The sequence below is a fragment of the Akebia trifoliata genome, chromosome 16, assembly GCF_017979445.1.
Source record: "Akebia trifoliata isolate Shusen 1 chromosome 16, ASM1797944v1, whole genome shotgun sequence".
NCBI lineage: Eukaryota > Viridiplantae > Streptophyta > Magnoliopsida > Ranunculales > Lardizabalaceae > Akebia > Akebia trifoliata.
In genome coordinates this window covers 23,524,645-23,543,215 of record NC_141390.1, presented here as the reverse complement: position 1 = coordinate 23,543,215, position 18,571 = coordinate 23,524,645, and the positions used below count along the sequence as shown (strand labels likewise).

General features: G+C 34.8%; 3 protein-coding genes across 44 annotated transcripts in view; 1 reads left to right on the top strand and 2 right to left on the bottom strand.

Annotated features, from left to right (window-relative positions):
* LOC147382956 (BRCA1-associated RING domain protein 1-like) overlaps positions 1 to 18,571 on the top strand; it is an 83,246-nt gene that overhangs the window by 24,129 nt on the left and 40,546 nt on the right. For 5 of the 42 annotated variants that reach the window (XM_086427003.1, XM_086427005.1, XM_086427007.1 and 2 more), the window contains 2 exons: positions 290 to 625; positions 829 to 1,131. The exons of 35 other annotated variants lie outside the window; for them this stretch is intronic. In XM_086427003.1, coding sequence (XP_086283129.1) covers positions 290 to 625; positions 829 to 1,116 — 624 coding nt within the window. In that variant the 3' untranslated portion in view covers positions 1,117 to 1,131. Of the gene's footprint in view, positions 1 to 289; positions 626 to 828; positions 1,132 to 18,571 lie in introns of those variants that run through there. 2 more of the 42 variants (XR_015173183.1, XM_086427011.1) reach the window with 1 other exon arrangement.
* On the bottom strand, positions 2,283 to 4,665 carry LOC147382959 (uncharacterized). The gene has a single exon (XM_086427001.1). It carries the CDS (start codon positions 4,643 to 4,645, stop codon positions 2,459 to 2,461), a length of 2,187 nt encoding a protein of 728 aa, XP_086283127.1. The 5' UTR covers positions 4,646 to 4,665; the 3' UTR covers positions 2,283 to 2,458.
* On the bottom strand, positions 9,896 to 13,031 carry LOC147382958 (uncharacterized). The gene is made up of 2 exons (XM_086427048.1): positions 12,029 to 13,031; positions 9,896 to 10,371 (listed from the first exon to the last, which is right to left on the bottom strand). The coding sequence occupies exons 1-2, from the start codon at positions 12,918 to 12,920 to the stop codon at positions 10,013 to 10,015; spliced, it is 1,251 nt and encodes a 416-aa protein (XP_086283174.1). The 5' UTR covers positions 12,921 to 13,031; the 3' UTR covers positions 9,896 to 10,012.

Genomic DNA, 18,571 nt, shown 5'->3' with positions numbered 1-18,571 from the left:
TTATGATTTGTTTGGAAACTTGGCATTAATGGGTTTTGCAGAAAAATTCTACTAGAAACATGTGCCTGTTTTGTATGGCTAACTTGATTTTTCATACTTGTGTACTTATTTTTAAAGCACTTACTTTTTACCTTTGATAAGATCGATTCAAAAGAAGAAAGATAGTGCCTTTGCACGTCCAAAAAATCTTAATTAGCATATATCTTGTTGTGCTTTGCCAACATTTATTTCCAATTTCCTGTCGGCCTTTCAATTTGTGATACTGGAATGGATCTAAATATCTATGCAGAGTGTCAAGAGATTGCTACCAAATGGCACAATCATGAAGGAAGTGGAAAATGCTACAAATACAGAGATTTATAGAACACCTATCCTCCAAATCAAAGAGGAGCATCTCAGAAAAGCAAAGAGAAAAAAGTTGGACTATGGGCTTCAAGACAAGGCTATAAATAGTGGCATTAATGCTCACTCCACATGTTTGGATTCTGAAAATATACCAATGTCTAAATTTGGAGCTAAGCCCCGTAGACGTCATTTTGGTGCACGACCATCCAGTACTTCAGACTGTTTTGATGCAAATCCAGTTGCCGTATGTGCGTTTTGCCAGTCCTCTAGACTGTCTGGGGTGATAATTTGTTACTTAACTTGCAAGCATTTTCATATATCTTACTACAGTTATTAAAAATTATTGCATTTGGGTGAGACCTAGAATTTGCATTTCTGACAATAGAACATTTCATCCATGTATTATGCAATGTTTGGCTAGTGGCTCATGTCTTCTTTTGATATCCTTTTCATCATTTTTATGCTTTTGATGGGAACTTCTAGGCTTCTGGACCAATGTTGCATTATGAAAATGGAAAGCCGGTAGTTGAAGATGTGTTAACCCGACCCAATGTTCTGCATGTCCACAGAAAATGCATTGAGTGTTATGTCTCAGATTTCTTTCATAGACTTTCTTATCAAATAGTAATAATATATATAGTTATGATAATGAAAGTAAAAGTGGGAGGTCATGTTTCTTTTTTGACTAAGAACATTTTGATCTCACTGTCAGAATCCAGAAACAGTTTACTCTACAACCTTAGTTATTTCAAAATTTGGATTTCTATATAAGTGTGCCCGGAAAGCCTAAACTAATGTTTACCAGATAGATTAGATACTTGATAGTGATATTTAGAAAGATTTTTAATTTTAAGGGACACACTTGGAGCTTAAAATCTGCCGCAAATGGTAAGAAAACCAAAGGAAAGAATGGTTTCCCTGAAAAAGTGTGGGAGAATGCATCTATCCTTTCTCCTTGCAAATTACAAAAATAACTTGATTAATTATGGTATTCAAATCAGACATTAACACGTATATTCCCCCTAAATTGTAATGTAAATATGACAAGCATGCCCGGTTTTGTAATAATCTTGATGGAAAATTATAAGATTTACTAGGAAAAATTAGTATATTCTTTTAATTAACATGATCTGCATCTCATACTAGTTAATTTTTTGTACAGTTTAGACATTGTATAATGTAGCCTATATCAAGCTTTAGTACTTAGGAAATTGGAAAATTTGAGCTACAAGTGACGAGTCGGTTTCTAGGTCCTTTGCATAGGCATTAATAATCTTACAAACCAAAAATCACCCCATCTACCGTAGGGACTTCTTTCTAAATACCACGTAACTTTTGGGCGATAAATTAACAACCCAGTTACTAAAATCACTCTCTTTAAATACCTTCTCAGCTCTCACCCCACGATACTATTTCTTAAAACACCATCATGGTTTAGTATAAGGGACACCAAACACTATCGGTTTCTCTCAGTAAATAAAAATGAGGGGCCCTCAATTGCCCCGACTTGTTGATAAAAAAAAATGATGTACGAGATAAGGAGCACTCAAATTGTCTTTGCAACTCAATTGCTCTCGATGGGATTAGCTTAAAACCCTTAATCAAAGAAACAACAGAACTTGAGTTAGAACACTCTTAACACTTGAAACAATGAGTCTTGATCAATGAAGTCTACATGTACGAGATGTGAGTTGTACACAATATGGTTTTCGATATCCTTGACTAGATTATACTACAATATATCTTAAAAGTTTCTTACCACCCAATATTTACAGAGTCAAAGTTCATAATAAGATCTTCTAGTCAAGCTCATGCCATGGTTTTCTATCATATATATATATATATATATATATATATATATATATATATAGATATATATATATATATATACACACACAGATATAGATATATATATTCTTTTGGTGAGTAATATTAGATTAAAAGCAAAGAGAGAACTTGCTTTATTAACAAATGTTACCAACTACAACATCTTATGAAAATTTTGAAATAAACCTTGCTGACAATGTTAAATTGAACAAAAGCTTGTTCTTTTTATTACATTTCTTCATCTTCCATTTCACTGGAGTCTATGTATTCTCTTCAACCTTTTGCCTCAACTGCGTTGTTTCCTTTCAAAAGTCCTTCTGAGCCATCCATTTTCCTTCCAGAAAGTAATATATCCGATTGAAATACCAATTACCATCCCACATCCATATCCGATCATCATAGATTTCCAATCAAAGTCACTTGTGGACATTGAAACCTCATGTTGCTGAAATGCTGTTGGTGGAGAAATCGCATATGTGTCTTTGCATTGCCTTGATAGTGGAGGCCCACATAATCCCGCATTATCTTCATAAGAAGTATTTGAAAATGTATCAAATTGTTTGCCTTGTGGTATGCTTCCCACAAGTTGATTATGCCCGAGATTCATTACTGCAAGGAATGTAAGGCGAATTAATTGCTGAGGAATCTCTCCAGATAGCTTGTTTTGCGAGAGATCCAATGACTCCAGTTGTGCTAAATTCCCAACCGATGATGGGATGTGACCAGTGAGGTTATTATGAGAGAAATTCAACAGAATAAGAGATTTGAGGTCCCCTATCACTTCGGGAATTCCACCTTGGAATTGATTTTTAGAGAAATCAATTAACATGAAGATGGTCAAGATCTTATCTTGTACCCTATCACATCCTTTGATTGCAAGTATCACTGAGATTTTATAGTAATCTCCAATATATTTTGCCTGAGACTCATCAACCACCATCATCATCGCCTTCCAACTTTGGAAATATTTTGTGGGCAAAGATCCCGTAAATCCATTGGAAGAAAGATCTATAACATGCAACATTTGAAAACCATGATTGGTTTGAGAACGTTCAATGGGACCATAGAATTTGTTGGATCTCAATACAAGGACCTGCAACAAAGGCAATGTCTCCATCCAAAATGGAAATGTATCAAATAACTTGTTGCTTCCGAGGTCCAGAACTGTTAGGTTTATGCAACTACCTAAACATCTTGGCACAAGTCCTTCAAATTGATTTTGAGAACCTTGAAGGGTTTCAAGATTACTCAAATTGCAAATAGTTTCAGGAATTTCTCCAATTAATTCATTATGACTGAGTTTCAAGAATTCTAGCCCATTGCAATTGCCAAGTTCCTTTGGTATTTGCCCACTTAGATTGTTTGTGGACAAATCCAAATATTGTAAAATGAATAGCATTCCAATCTCAGTTGGTATGTGCCCTGATAATCTATTATTAGACAAGATCAAAGACTGGAGTTGGGTCCAATTGGATAGAAAATATGGATGGATTTCACCAGAGAGGTTGTTAAATGACAGTTCAAGATAAGAAAGGTTGGTGCAAGATCCAAGCTCATTGGGAATGCTGGAATTTAAGCTTGTATTCCAGAGATATAGGGCCTCAAGCTTCCTAAGGTTACCTATCGAAGATGGTATGGGCCCACTAGTAAACGGGTTATTAGATAAAGAAAGGGATGTGAGGTTAGTGAGGAGGCCAATTTCGTGGGGTATCTTACCATCGAGCTTGTTCCTTTGCAAGTAAAGGATTTGGAGTTTGGTAAGATACTTGATTTCTGATGGAATCGGTCCTTCCAATGAATTATTTTTCAGGGAAAGGAATTGGAGGTTCTTAAGACTAGTAAAGAGGTCCACTGGAATACAGCCTGTTATATGGTTATCGCTAAGATCGAGAGAAATGAGTTTTGAAAGAGACCCAATTTGAGATGGGATTTCTCCATACAATTGGTTGTTGCTGAGGGTTAGGTTGGTGAGATTGGGGAAGACCGAGGAGAAGTTGAGTTGATGAAGAGTACCTGTTAGGGAATTGTTGGCAAGGCGGAGAATACGGAGTTCTAAGAGATTTCCAATTTCAGAGGGGATCATACCTGTGAAATAGTTATCACCAAGATCAAGAGAAATGAGTTTTGAAAGAGATCCAACTTGAATTGGAATTTCTCCAAACAAGTGATTAGAGGTGAGGTTTAGGGAGGTGAGATTGGGGAAGGCCAAGAAATCGAATTGATGAAGAGTGCCATTGAGACTCGAATTGAAGAGGTTTATCACCACGATGCTGTCCAAGTAATTGTCGCATAGAATTCCAATCCAATTGCAAGTAGTGGTGAGATGGTCAGACCATATCCATGAAGAAGTAATAATAGGAGAATAAGAGATCAAACTGTTTTTCCAGTGCAGCAATGCTTTTGCTTCTTGTACTACTAGTCTTTGTGTTTTTGGTGATGCTGGTACTGGTGCTACTGATATCTCTTCTCCCATTATACTTATAAGAACAAAAGAACAAGACAGAAAAGAAAGAAGAATGTAGTCTTCATGATTGATTGAAAGACTATATTTGATTCTTAACTATATATCAATCAAAAACCATCTAATATTTATAAGACAAATGCATGAAAGACGAAGAGAAACACAGAACAATGTGAACCGATGGAAGAAAAAAAACAGAGAAGAATAGTCTGTTATGTTATTTCCATGATTTTGTGGAAAAGAGGATCATAGACTATAGAGTCGTGCTGGAATCGTTGTGCTGGTCTTCGTTTTGTATATAGAAATTATATCTGTGCCTCTATTTGATTCTTAATTATATATCAATCAAAAACCATCTTGTATTTATACTACAATTAAATACATGAAAGAAAGAGAGAACAATGTGACTGGATGGAAGTGACCTTCAAGTCCTTGTGCCATGTATTAGAAGGGACCTTCAAGGAAGTACTTAATGACTATATTCTTATAGACGCCTTTAGATTGCCAAGGACGCTACTTTATTCCATTATTGTAAAATCCTTTGATTTTTAATAAATTATATATTTGTCCTTATTTCATTTTGGGATAAAACATCAATTTGGATTTTCAATTCGGGAATCTCTATATAGCGATTCTGAAATCGCAATTTAGCAATTCTGAAATCACAATGTAGCAATCAAAAAATTTCTATAGGGCAGAAACAATTAAATTTTAAGTTTTTCAAAACTTTTGCAAGAAAAACAGTGGGAGAATTTGGTTGAACATTGAGCGGAAAATTGAAGAAGAAAAACAAAAGAAGGATCAAAATCTGCAATTATTTATGAATCAAGTCTGGAAGGAAGAAGAAAGCAATCTAATAAAACAGAGGAAATTTTCAAATTTGAAAAAAAGAATAGAGTTTTGTTTTGAAAAATGATAGTAAAAAAACAAGGCACAACATAGCCAAAGCAAGATTTATCAAATAAGAAAAGAATTCAGAACTGAAAGTGTGTTCAAAATGATCAAAATATGATGAACAAGTTGTTCAAGTAATTATTTAAGTAACCATGTCTTGGATAAAAGAAAAATAAAAGGACATCCCTCAAACATTATTTCATTATTTTTTATGTTAAAATGATTTGCATATGAAGCATACCATTTTCCCACAACTGTGTATGTTGTGCCAACATGAAGACCCCATCAGTGTGTTTAATAAAACAAGGTGGTGACCATGAGTATGCTCAAGCATATGTGCGGACAATCTTGTGGTCTTCATAGGCTTTTCGAGTCGAAAAATAGTGTCAGCGTGCATATATTACATGTTCTCTTGGTCAGGCACCATCAATGCATCTCATAGGCACAAAATGTGGCAATATAAGCCCAAGATGGACATATATATGAGAGATTAAAGTTCCTCTAGAGACCAAAAGGTTAATGAGGGCATTTAGAATGAAATCCCTCAAGTGTAAAGTAATTTTTTTCAAAGGCTAATGATGCTAGTAGAGAATTATCATGTTGCTTAGGTCTAGAATCACTTGCTTCTATTTTATCATAATTGATATTAATGGAGTTGATTTAATTTAGAGAATTTTTAGATAAAAGTGATGGAAATTTTATTTTAAAATCAGTAGATAGCTAAAATATTTATATTTCATTTTTTTCTTTTAGTAAAGAATGTAATTTCTAAATATTTTATACAAAATATATATAATAATTTATAATTAAAAATATATTAAATAATTGATATAATTGTAAATATCTTGTTGAAGGCTTGTCAACGTTGCTATTTATAGCGTAAATCAACTTACAAATTAAAAGTTATGGAATTGTAAAAAAATCTAACATTTCATAACTACCAATTTATAGTTAACGACCTCTTCTCTATGGATCAACTCTCTATACAAAAAGTCATCATCTTCTCTCAACACCATTGGAGTATGAGGCAAGGCCCGTGCTTGGCAAGTAAAAAGGGTATTGGTCATTTTCTTCAACAACTAATGTAGTTTTTCTTATTAAAATATTTTTGAGTAATTTAGTAAATTCCCTATAAAATTCACAATAATATACATTTTTTAGGATGTTGTCCCATTCCTTCAAATGGTTTTCAAGAGTAGACTTCCTTCCTCCTTTATGTGACTCCTAGACCCAACATTGGGACCCATTTCACGTGCCTCTCGTAGAATATATGGTTAAGGGAAAATTACTTGATAGGTCCTACCATTGGCCCTCTTTTTAAATGCACCCTAACTTTAGACGTGGTATCTTACCAATATAGTTAGGAAAATCTTTCTTCTGCCCCCTCACACCTAGAAAATGTCAAATTCAAATAGTACATCCCAAAGATTGTAAATGATCGATCTAATTGATTAACTCAGAGATTGATCTCAATAATTTGAATTGTCCATTTTTATATTTGAATAACCGATCTCAAAGACTCAAAGAGGGATGAGAGCATTAAGAAATAAAATATTTACGAGGATATTTAGAAAAAAAATCCCTCCAATATCATTAAATTATTTTTTAGTACGGAATTTATCTACTGCAGTTAAGCTGTTCGGACTCTTCTTGGTTGGTCTGTTTTGGTATAGAACTCTTACAAATCATTGTGAATTGTTATCTTCTTTGGTAGAATGGCTTGTTAAGTTAGTGTCTTAAGAACTTGTTTGGATGGCGTTTCTTGTGTTTTGGTGCTCAAAAATGCTTTTGCAGTCCAAATTTGCATTTCGTAACAAATGTTGCCATTGGTTTCACTTCCATCAAACCCAAAAGCTGATTAATTAGAAATATCACAACCATTGTGTCCAACGCAGAAGCTGTAAATGGGCAGAAATGAGATGCTGTCCAGAAGCAGTTATCTACTTCCAATGTTTGTGGGAAGCTGATGGAACTTTCAAGGATATAAATACTTGAGAATGTTTCTAAGACATCATTTTTAGAGAAACCAAAAATATCAGAATTTTTAATATTATTACCAAAACATTGGAAGGAGTTGTTTTTCACGACAAATTTTGCAACCATGTATCTACAGAATTGTGTCCAACAAGCTTAAGAAAATGCTTACCATCTAGTTGGAGAATTTAAAAAAACAAAAATTCAGAAATAATTGCTTATCTGAAATTCATCCAACAATTTAATGGAGTGGTGAACAGAACAACCTAATATGTACCTTAATCGATGCTTGAACGTTAAGGCATCATGTGGATCGAGCTTCCCGAGATACTTAAAGAAACAATGTTGAGGTTACAGATTATTACTAATGCAATTTGTTCCTTGGCCTAGAGTTACCCCTTGACAATACTATAACATGCTTCGTGGATTTCATCTCATGCACGTATGTTGACACTCATCTTGAAAATACCAAGTTTGCTTGATTTCATTGGTGTGGTATTTATTGATATATATCACATAAATTACAAGAAGTTCAATTATTCATCCCCATCCTTCGAACTTTCCTGCATCACATGCACGTATGTAGACACTAATCTTGAAAATACCAAGTTTGCTTGATTTCATTGGTGTGGTATTTATTGATATATATCACATAAATTACAAGAAGTTCAATTGCTCATCCCCATCCTTCGAACTTTCGTGCTCTCGGCTATTGTCCTTGTCTGGAAACATCTCGGTGGCCTTCTGCATCTCCCTTACCTATTCCATTACATCAACATTATAGACATAAAACTTGGCAACAGTCAGAAAGAAAATAAAGTTAAGAAGACCTAATACAGCATAAAACCAATAATAGTAATCTAAGTGTGACACATTTAGATTATTAAATATCCACCCTTTGCCGCTCTTCTTCTTTGTGATATCAGAAACAGTTTTTAGAAGAAAACTACAAAGAAATTCTCAATTCCCAATTCCCAAGCTACAACTGAAATAAGAAGTTCCAAGACTTTTCATTCCCTTGGGTGCTTGATCATAGCAGAATTCGAACTTCGTGACTTCTACAAATGTATCAGCGATTCCCATCAAAGCAAACTGTAGGAGAAGTACGAAAATACTAAGAGGGACGGTTTCATTTTTTCCGTTTATTTTATTATCCCTTGCGATGTTATGTCTCCTTCATCTCAGTCAAGGCGGCAATGACCATTATAAGTACATGCATCAATAGGCTAATCAACATAGAGAGCGTTTAATATCAGAATCATTTTTATCATTTGCTTGCAGTGGCCTTCCTAGTAATGTGCTTGAAAAATTGAAACAAGTTGACTATACCAAGGGTGATTAATTACGATACCAGTTATGGGGTGAAGTTGGGATATCTTAACAAGTAAAACCCAACTCTCAACTCTAAAGTCTATGACGAAAAATGCGTAAATCTGGTGACTAGAAAATTATTAATAAGGCCAATTTTGTTGTGTAAAACCACCAAAGGATAGGTTAAAACATTCATGGCTCAGATAAATCAAATTCGAGGGGCAAGTCATCTTGGATTCAGAGGCGTCTAAGTGATTTTTCCACCATGAGAATTGGCCATCCAAACACAAGTAATTTTTTTAAAATACTCGATCTATGTTACAAAACTGGACCAAGTTGACCGTTATAGATATGATAATGTGAACATAAAGGCTTCATAGATTTTAAGAAAACTAGTTGGCCATCCAAGTTGAGTTGAATTTTTGAGTTCAAAAACTATGTTTTTAGTTTTAGGGGTCGGATGACTTAAGAGAATATTATTATTAACAATATTGTTCAAACTACGACTGCTACTATGCCAACTAATTACTTCCAATCAAACTAAACATTTCAAACAGATTATTACCTTCCAACTTGTGTTGTTTTAAGTTATAAAATGGTGCTCAATGTATTTCTCCTATTTTGGGTCATCTGTCTTGAGTCTTTTCTTTCTGTACTCATTTCTGTAATTAATCTGTTGAACTCTTGGGTGTTTTGTTTCTCTAAGTAAATATAGCCCTCAATATAGACCCAACATATTGATATAAAAAAAAAAAGTATATGAGATAAGGAGCACTCAAATTGTCTTTACAACTCAGTTTTTGCGGATGGGATTAAGTTAGAAGTAACTCTAACACTTCAATTAATGAGTCTTGATCAATGAAGTCTACATGTAAGAGATGTGTGTAATACACGCTATGGTTTTTGACATGCATAGCTAGATTGTACTAAAATGTATCTTAAAAATTTCTTAACACACAATATTTATAGAGTCAAAGTTCAGAATAAGATTTTCTAGTCAAGCTCATACCATGATTTTCTACCATATATTTTTCTCATTCTTTTGGTGGGTAATATTAAACTAGAGGTAAAGAGACAACTTGCTTTATTAAGAAATGTTACCAACTACAACATCTTATGAAAATTTTGAAATAAACCTTGCTGACAATGTTAAATTGAACAAAAGCTTGTTCTTTTTATTACATTTCTTCATCTTCCATTTCACTGGAGTCTATGTATTCTCTTCAACCTTTTGCCTCGACTGCGTCGTTTCCTTTCAAAAGTCCTTGTGAGCCATCCATTTTCCTTCCAGAAAGTAATATATCCGATTGAAACACCAATTACCATCCCACATCCGTATCCGATCATCATAGATTTCCAATCGAAGTCACTTGTGGACATTGAAACCTCATGTTGTTGGTTTGTTGTTGGTGGAGAAATCGCATATATGTCTTTGCATTGCCTTGATAATGGAAACCCACATAATCTCGGATTATCTTCATATGACGTATTTGGAAATGTGTTAAATTGATAACCTGTTGGTATGCTCCCTACAAGTTGATTATGCTTGAGATTCATTACTGCAAGGAATGTAAGGCGAGTTAGTTGCTGAGGAATCTCTCCAGAGAGCTTGTTTTTGTGAGAGATCCAATGACTCCAGTTGTGCTAAATTCCCTACCGATGATGGGATGTGACCAGTGAGGCTATTACGAGAGAAATTCAACAGTTTAAGAGATTTGAGGTCCCCTATCACTTCGGGAATTCCACCTTGGAATTGATTGTTAGAGAAATCGATTGATGTGAAGATGGTCAAGATGCTATCAGTAAGTAGCAAATCACGTCCTTTGATTGCAAGTGTCACTGAGACTTCATAGTAATTTCCAATAGATTTTGTGTGAGACTCATTGACCATCATCATCATCTTCTTCCAGCTTTGGAAATATTTTGTGGGCAAAGATCCCGTAAATCCATTGGAAGAAAGATCTATAACATGCAACATTTGAAAACCATGATTGGTTTGAGGATCTTCAATGCGACCATAGAATTTGTTGGATTTCAACACAAGGACCCGCAACAAAGGCAATGTCTCCATCCAAAATGGAAATGTATCATTTAACTTGTTACTTCCGAGGTCCAGAACTTTTAGGTATTTGTAACTACTTAAACATCTTGGCACAGGTCCTTCCAATTGATTTTGAGAACCTTGAAGGATTTCAAGATTACTCAAATTGCAAATAGTTTCAGGAATTTCTCCAATTAATTCATTATCACTGAGTTTCAAGAATGCTAGCAAATTGCAATTGCCAAGTTCCTTTGGTATTTGCCCACTTAGATTGTTTGTGGACAAATCCAAATATTGTAATTTTGATAGCATTCCAATCTCAGTTGGTGTTTGCCCCTGGAGAAATCCAATTTGAGGAGGAATTATTCCAGTGAAGTTATTGTTATTGAGTTTCAAAAAGTAGAGTTGGGTCCAATTGGATAGAAAATATGGATGGATTTCACCAGAGAGATTGTTAAATGACAGGTCAAGTCTAATAAGGTTGGTGCAAGATCCAAGCTCATTGGGAATGCTGGAATTTAAACTTGTATTCGAGAGAATTAGGTTCCTAAGCATCCTGAGGTTACCTATCGAAGATGGTATGGGCCCACTAGTAAACGGGTTATTAGATAATTGAAGGAATCTGAGGTTAGTGAGAAGGCCAATTTCAGGGGGTATGTGCCCTGATAATCTATTATTAAACAAGACCAAATAGTGGAGTTGGGTCCAATTGGATAGAAAATATGGATGGATTTCACCAGAGAGATTGTTAAATGACATGTCAAGATAAGAAAGGTTGGTGCAAGATCTAAGCTCATTGGGAATGCTGGAATTTAAGCTTGTATTTGAGAGAATTAGGTACTCAAGCATCCTAAGGTTACCTATCGAAGATGGTATGGACCCACTAGTAAACGGGTTATTAGATAAATCAAGGGATGTGAGGTTAGTTAGAAGGCCAATTTCAGGGGGTATCTTACCATTGAGCTTGTTCCTTCCCAAGCCAAGGGATTGAAGTTTGGTAAGATACTTGATTTCTGATGGAATCTGTCCTTCCAATGAATTATTTCCCAGCTGAAGGGATTGGAGGTTCTTAAGACTAGTAAAGAGGTCCATTGGAATACAGCCTGTTATATGGTTATGGCTAAGATAGAGGTACTGTAAGTTTTGTAAATTACTAAGCTTAGAAGGGATCATACCTGTGAAATTGTTGGCACTCAAATCAAGGGAAATGAGTTTTGAAAGAGACCCAATTTGAGATGGGATTTCTCCAGACAATTGGTTGTAGGAGAGGGTTAGGTTGGTGAGATTGGGGAAGGCCGAGGAGAAGTTGAGTTGATGAAGAGTACCTGTTAGTGAATTGAAGGAAAGGCGGAGAATACGGAGTTGTAAGAGATTTCCAATTTCAGAGGGGATCATACCCGTGAAATAGTTATCACTAAGATCAAGAGAAATGAGTTTTGAAAGAGGCCCAATTTGAGATGGGATTTCTCCATACAATTGGTTCTGGTAGAAGGTTAGGTTGGTGAGATTGTGGAAGGCCGAGGAGAAGTTGAGTTGATGAAGAGTACCTGTTAGGGAATTGTTGGCAAGGCGGAGAATACGGAGTTCTAAGAGATTTCCAATTTCAGAGGGGATCGTACCTGTGAAATAGTTATCACCAAGATCAAGAGAAATGAGTTTTGAAAGAGATCCAACTTGAATTGGAATTTCTCCAAACAAGTGATTGGAGGTGAGGTTTAGGGAGGTGAGATTGGGGAAGGCCGAGAAATCGAATTGATGAAGAGTGCCATTGAGACTAGAATGGTTGAGGTTTATCTCCACGATGCTGTCCAAATAATTGTCGCATAGAATTCCCATCCAATTGCAAGGAGTAGTGGTGAGATGGTCAGACCATGTCCATGAAGAAGTAATATTCGGAGAAAAAGAGATCAAACTGTTTTTCCAGTGCAGCAATGCTTTTGCTTCATGTACTAGTCTTTGTGTTTTTGCTGATGCTGCAGCTACTGGTGCTACTGATATCTCTTCTCCCATTATTCTTATAAGAAGAAAAGCACAAGAGAGAAAAAGAAAGAAGAATGTAGTCTTCATGATTGATTGAAAGACTAAATATCAATCAAAAACCATCTAATATTTATACTACAATTAAATACATGGAAGAAAGAGAAAACAATGTGACTGGATGGAAAAAAAAACACAGAGAAGAATTGTCTCTTATGTTATTTCCATGATTTTGTGGAAAAGAGGATCATAGACTATATAAATCTTCCATTCCCTATACTACACATTCATTAATTAATTAATTAATTAAATCTTATTTTCACTTGAGATACCACCACCGCCCTATGCTTTCAATATGTCCCACTTTTTATTACTTTAGTTACACTTATATTACTACCAACGAACCACCCTGCACATGACAGCAATTAAATATAACCACATTAGTGGAGCGGCATATAAGATTCCAAGGAGTGACTTGGTAAGTAGTAACCATTGACTTGGTTCTTGGGTCTTTCTAGTTACTCCTTCACTCCATCTATTGAAGATAGTTGAAGTTTATAAAAGAAATTTAAGTAAAAATATTTAAAAAGCATTTCTTGTAATTTTAAGAATTATAAAGATGATTCAAGTTATTTCACCAAAAAATTCAAAATGATATAGGGGGTTTTGTGTAATTTTACACACAAAATATGCCTTCTTGCTCCCTTCAAGATGTTTTTTATTGTAAACCTTGGCTTGTCCTTTTTTTCTTTTTTCTTTTTTATCTTGTTGACTCCTAGACATGCCTCGCCCAAGACGGTTAGGAGAAAATTGATGGATCCTGAATCGGGGACCCTTGTTAGCAATCTTCTGTTTAATTATTGAAAAGTTCATGAATTTTTTTATTTTTTTATTTTTTATCAATGAAAGTAGTATTCCCAGATTATTGAACTATTTTGAATAATTCATGTATTTTAAGTTGAAAAAAAGAATAAAATATGTTTTTTTTTACAAATTATCATAAGACTTGGTCAGAAAAAAATGCTACTGTAACTTGTTTCGGATAAGATTTAAAATCCCAAATTCATTTTTCTCATTTTTGAATGAGACGTCTCAAACGTATTGGAAAGTCATCCGAGACGACTTGGTATCTGACATGGACTAGACGAGGGACAAAACCAATTTTTAAAACCATGGACTGCATACTAACAATTAACAAGTGGCTGAAGAAGGACCACTTAGCTTAGTGGTAAGACTTTGTGGAGGTTGTTCCCATGGTCTTAGGTTCACACCCCTTGAAGATGGACCACTTAGCTTCCCAAGGTCTTAGGTTCACACCCCTTGAAGAAGGACCACTTAGCTTAGTGGTAAGACTTGTGGAGGTTGTTCCCAAGGTCTTAGGTTCACACCCTTGCTTCTGGGTTTGCCTTAACCCTGCTGACCTTTCAAAAAAAAAAAAAAACTAACAAGTGATTGGGCTCTTGCATGCGTCTTTCTCGGTACAGCTCCCTCACTTCATCTATTGAAGATAGTAAATGTTAATAAAACCAATATAAGTAAAATTGTTTAAATAGCATTTTGTGTAATTTTAAGAATTATAAAGATGATTCAAGTTATTTCACCGAAAAATTCAAAATGATATTGGGGGTTTTGCGTAATTTTACACAAAAAGTAGTATGCCTCCTTAGAAAAAAATACCTCCAATATCATTAAGTTATTTTTTTTAGTACAGAATTATCTTGTTACTTGGTTTTGCTTCGCTTGCTTCTATTTTAGCACTATTAATATTAAAGGAGTTTACTTTATTAAGAGTTTTTTTTTAGATAAAAGTGATGGAAATTTATTTTATAATCAATAAATAATTAAAATATTTATATTTATATTTGAATCATTGATCTTCTTCGGTAGAATGGCTTTGGGAACTTGTTTGGATGGTGCTTCTTGCGTTCTGGTGCCCAAAAATGCTTTTGGAGTCCAAATTTGCATTTCATAACAAATGTTGCCATTGGTTATCAAACACAGAAGCTGTGAATGGGCAGAAATGAGAGGAAGCAGTTTCCTACTTCCAATGTTTGTGGAAGCTGATGGAACTTACAAGGATTTGAGGACTATAATACCATTGTTTTTCAGTTAATGGATATAAATACTTGAGAAGGTTTCTAAGAAATTTTTTTAAGAAAAACCAAAAATATCAGAATTTTTAATATTATTACCAAAACGTTTGAAGGAGTTGTTTTTCACGACTAATTTTGCAACCACGTACCTACATAATTGTGTCCAACTAGCTTAAGAAAATACTTACCATCTAGTTGGAGAATTTAAAAAAATAAAAATTCAGAAATAATTAATATAAATATATATCAAATCAAGATTACTTTACATCCAAATAAAAAGAAAATAAAGAGTAGATATCTTTGAAATTAGAAATAATTTCTTATCTTAAATTCATCCAACGATTTAATGGAGTGCTGAGCAGACAACCTAATATGTACCTTAATCGATGCTGAACATTAAGGCATCATGTGGATCGAGCTTTCCGAGATACTTAAAGAAACAATGTTGAGGTTAAAGATTATTATTAATGCAATTTGTTCCTTGGCCTTGAGTTACCCCTTGACAATACTATAACATGCTTAGTGGATTTCATCACACACTCGTATGTAGACACTCATCTTGAAAATACCAAGTTTGCTTGATTTCAATGGTGTGGTATTTATTGATATAAATCAGATAAATTACAAGAAGTTCAATTACTCATCCTCATCCTTTGAACTTTGGTGCTCTCGGCTATTGTACTTGTTTGGAAACATCTCGGTGGCCTTCTGCATCTCCCTTACCTATTCCATTACATCAACATTACGCACATAAAATTTAGCAACAATCGAAAAGAAAATAAAGTTAAGAAGACTTAATACAGCATAAAACCAATAATAGTAATCTAAGTGTGACACATTTAGATTATTCAGTATCCACCCTTTGCTGCTCTTCATCTTTGTGACATCAGAAACAATTTTTAGAAGAAAACTACTAAGAAATTTCCAATTCCCAAAGCTCTGAAAGCTGGTTAAGAGGTGAGAGTAGTTGATGATCTACTTTTCTTGCTAATCGTAATAGTAGTTCCTCCTCCACATTATTGTCGTTGTTTTTAGGAAATATTATAGACAACAACTCCATTTGTGTGAGCTCTAACAACACCTTCAGCTCCCCTTCTTCTATTCCATCTTCTGAATCTATGCAAAACCCAAGTTCTCCAATTTGAGCCAATTTCTTCAACCCAGAAATGCGAAACCCCCCATCCTTGACTTTTGAATTCACGATAAAAAATAACCTACACAGTTGTTGAAGGTCTCCAATCTCATTGCGGAAGAATTCTAGAGACCCACAACCAAGTAAACACAATCTGCTAAATTTCTTCCAGGATGCTATATTTTTTGGCAATCTCTTTAAATTAGGCCTCTATATAGGTCTAAAATTTAAAGGCTTTGAGAGTTTCCAATAGAATCCGAAAGTCTCCCTAACTGAGAATTTCATATCTAAAGACAAACGAGGTACTACAGTGATCCTATCCCCCTCAACCAATCTACTCTTGTAAGGGTATCCTGAGATGATGAATCCTTTAAATGAATATCCAAAACCCTCAACCATCTTAATTGGCATAACTTTGATTTCAGATTTTGAACTAACTCCTCACTCTCTAGTAAATCAATCCCTCTTATTGTCCACAATGATTTGAAATTAGTTTGCTCGGATATGAAGAGATTCATATCCACGTTCAACACCATACCTACTAGACGCGAGGAAGACTTCTCCCCATCATTTATACAAATAAAATTATCTTCCTCTACAAACCTTCTAATCATTTCTCTTACCAAATCATAGACTCTAAACAGAAAAGCTTTTGATCCAGAAAGCTTCTCATATGCAAGATGTAATAAACATTGGCTGATTAATTCATCAAGATACCCTTTCCCAATATCATATGTAATCCTTCCTTGCTTCCCTACTCAAACAAAGCCCTCACCAATCCACCAATCAATAAGATCCTCAAAATATATATCACAATCTTCAGGATACAAAGCCAAACATAATAGACCTGGTTTCAAATGCGAGGGAAGCTTATTATAGCTTAATTGTAGAATAGGCAAGATTAATTCATCTTTCTTATCCAACTCTTCGCTTAGGTTCTTAGATATTTGCTCCTACTCCATCATTCCTCCCGCGACTAAGATTGCCAATGGAAGCCCTCCACATCTACCAACAATATCCCTACCGATATGCTCAAGTTCTGAATTCGTACACTGGCCTTCTTCCCTTGTGAATGCTATTTTTGTGAACAATAACCAATTGTCCTCCACATCATATAGTAACTCTCACAATTGTCCCACAACAGTCTTAAGAAGTTTATTGTGGTCCTTCCTTCTCACTCCCTCTAAATGTACAATGTAGCTCTGCATTAACTGAAGTTTTTTCTTTAAAATCTTGAACTGCTTGTGGGATTCAAGCACATGAGAACCTTCATTTAGGAGGCCTTTGACCAATTTTTCCATGAGAACGTTGATGACCGAATCCACCATTTTCTTGCAAAAGAATTTATATTGCAATATAACAATCATTTTAAAGTTAAAATTAGGAATTTTAAAAAAAAAGTAAGAACTAAAAGCCTAGTATAGTGTTCTTGCCTGTAGTTATTCCAATGATAGAGAAGAAAACATAAGTAATAAAAGTCCAGGGCATCTAGACCAATATATTAATATTGACCTTAGTATCTGGAGAATCTAAATATTCTTTCAAATTAACCCATATCATGTGGGCAACATAATAGAAAATGTAACTATTGGTTGTAATGAAATAGCTTAGTAATGCTTAATATCAATGAATTTGCATGTAAAATGCAACAATGATATTTTCTCAAAATATATCAATAGCCACTTACCAGATCATCTCGTTCTGCGCCAAACCTCCATAGCCACTTACCAAGCAAAGCCCCATTCAAACTCCCCATCTTCCTGAAGTCGAGCACTCCCAGTTTCTTGATAGAACACAGATTCCTCCAACTAACCAAATGAAGCTTGATTTTCCCTACCTTATTGTGCCATAAGAAATATCTAAACAGCTTGTCCAACCTCAGCTTCATGTTTCTAGGAATAGTAAATAAGGAAAAATAATAGACTGGAATGTTAGATAACACACTCCAAATCAAGGTTAGCTTGCCACCCTTAGAAAGGTAATTTGCTTGCCAATGTCTCAACTTTCTCAAGACTTTCTCTATCATTGGCTCCCAGAAACTCCAATTCTTGTAAAGAGCTCCCAAGGGTAAGCCTAGGTAAGACAAAAGAAGAACACCTGCATAACACCCCAAAGTCGCTACCATAAGATCCACATTTGGCACTTGGCCCACAGAATACACTTTGCTTTTTATAAGATTAACATGTAAACCAGTAACCGCCTCAAAGCAACACAATAAACCGCCAAGGAACCTCACTTGCTCGATGTATGCTTCTAGTAAAACAAACATGCCATGCATGAACTACAATTGGGTAACAAGAAGACCATCTGCACTTGACCAAAATACCCCTAAATCTCCATTCTCCACTACTTGAACGGAATCACCTAAAACTTTAAGAGGTCTTAGTATTAATAAATAATATATTGCGAACATAGCATCACATTGTAAATCATATGCATAGAAACATACATAAGAAAAAAAATCAAAATTTCACGTTAGAGTTAATGGAGCGTGTAGAAAGATCAGAGCATGGAAT

Bases quoted from the DNA above. Each gene is read 5' to 3' on its own strand.
- LOC147382959 (XM_086427001.1), bottom strand. From the start codon at position 4,645: ATGGGAGAAGAGATATCAGTAGCACCAGTACCAGCATCACCAAAAACA.
- LOC147382958 (XM_086427048.1), bottom strand. From the start codon at position 12,920: ATGAAGACTACATTCTTCTTTCTTTTTCTCTCTTGTGCTTTTCTTCTT. The intron at 10,372-12,028 runs GTATGATCCCTT...CATTCCTTGCAG, and splicing joins GAGTGCCAACAATTTCACAG to TAATGAATCTCAAGCATAAT.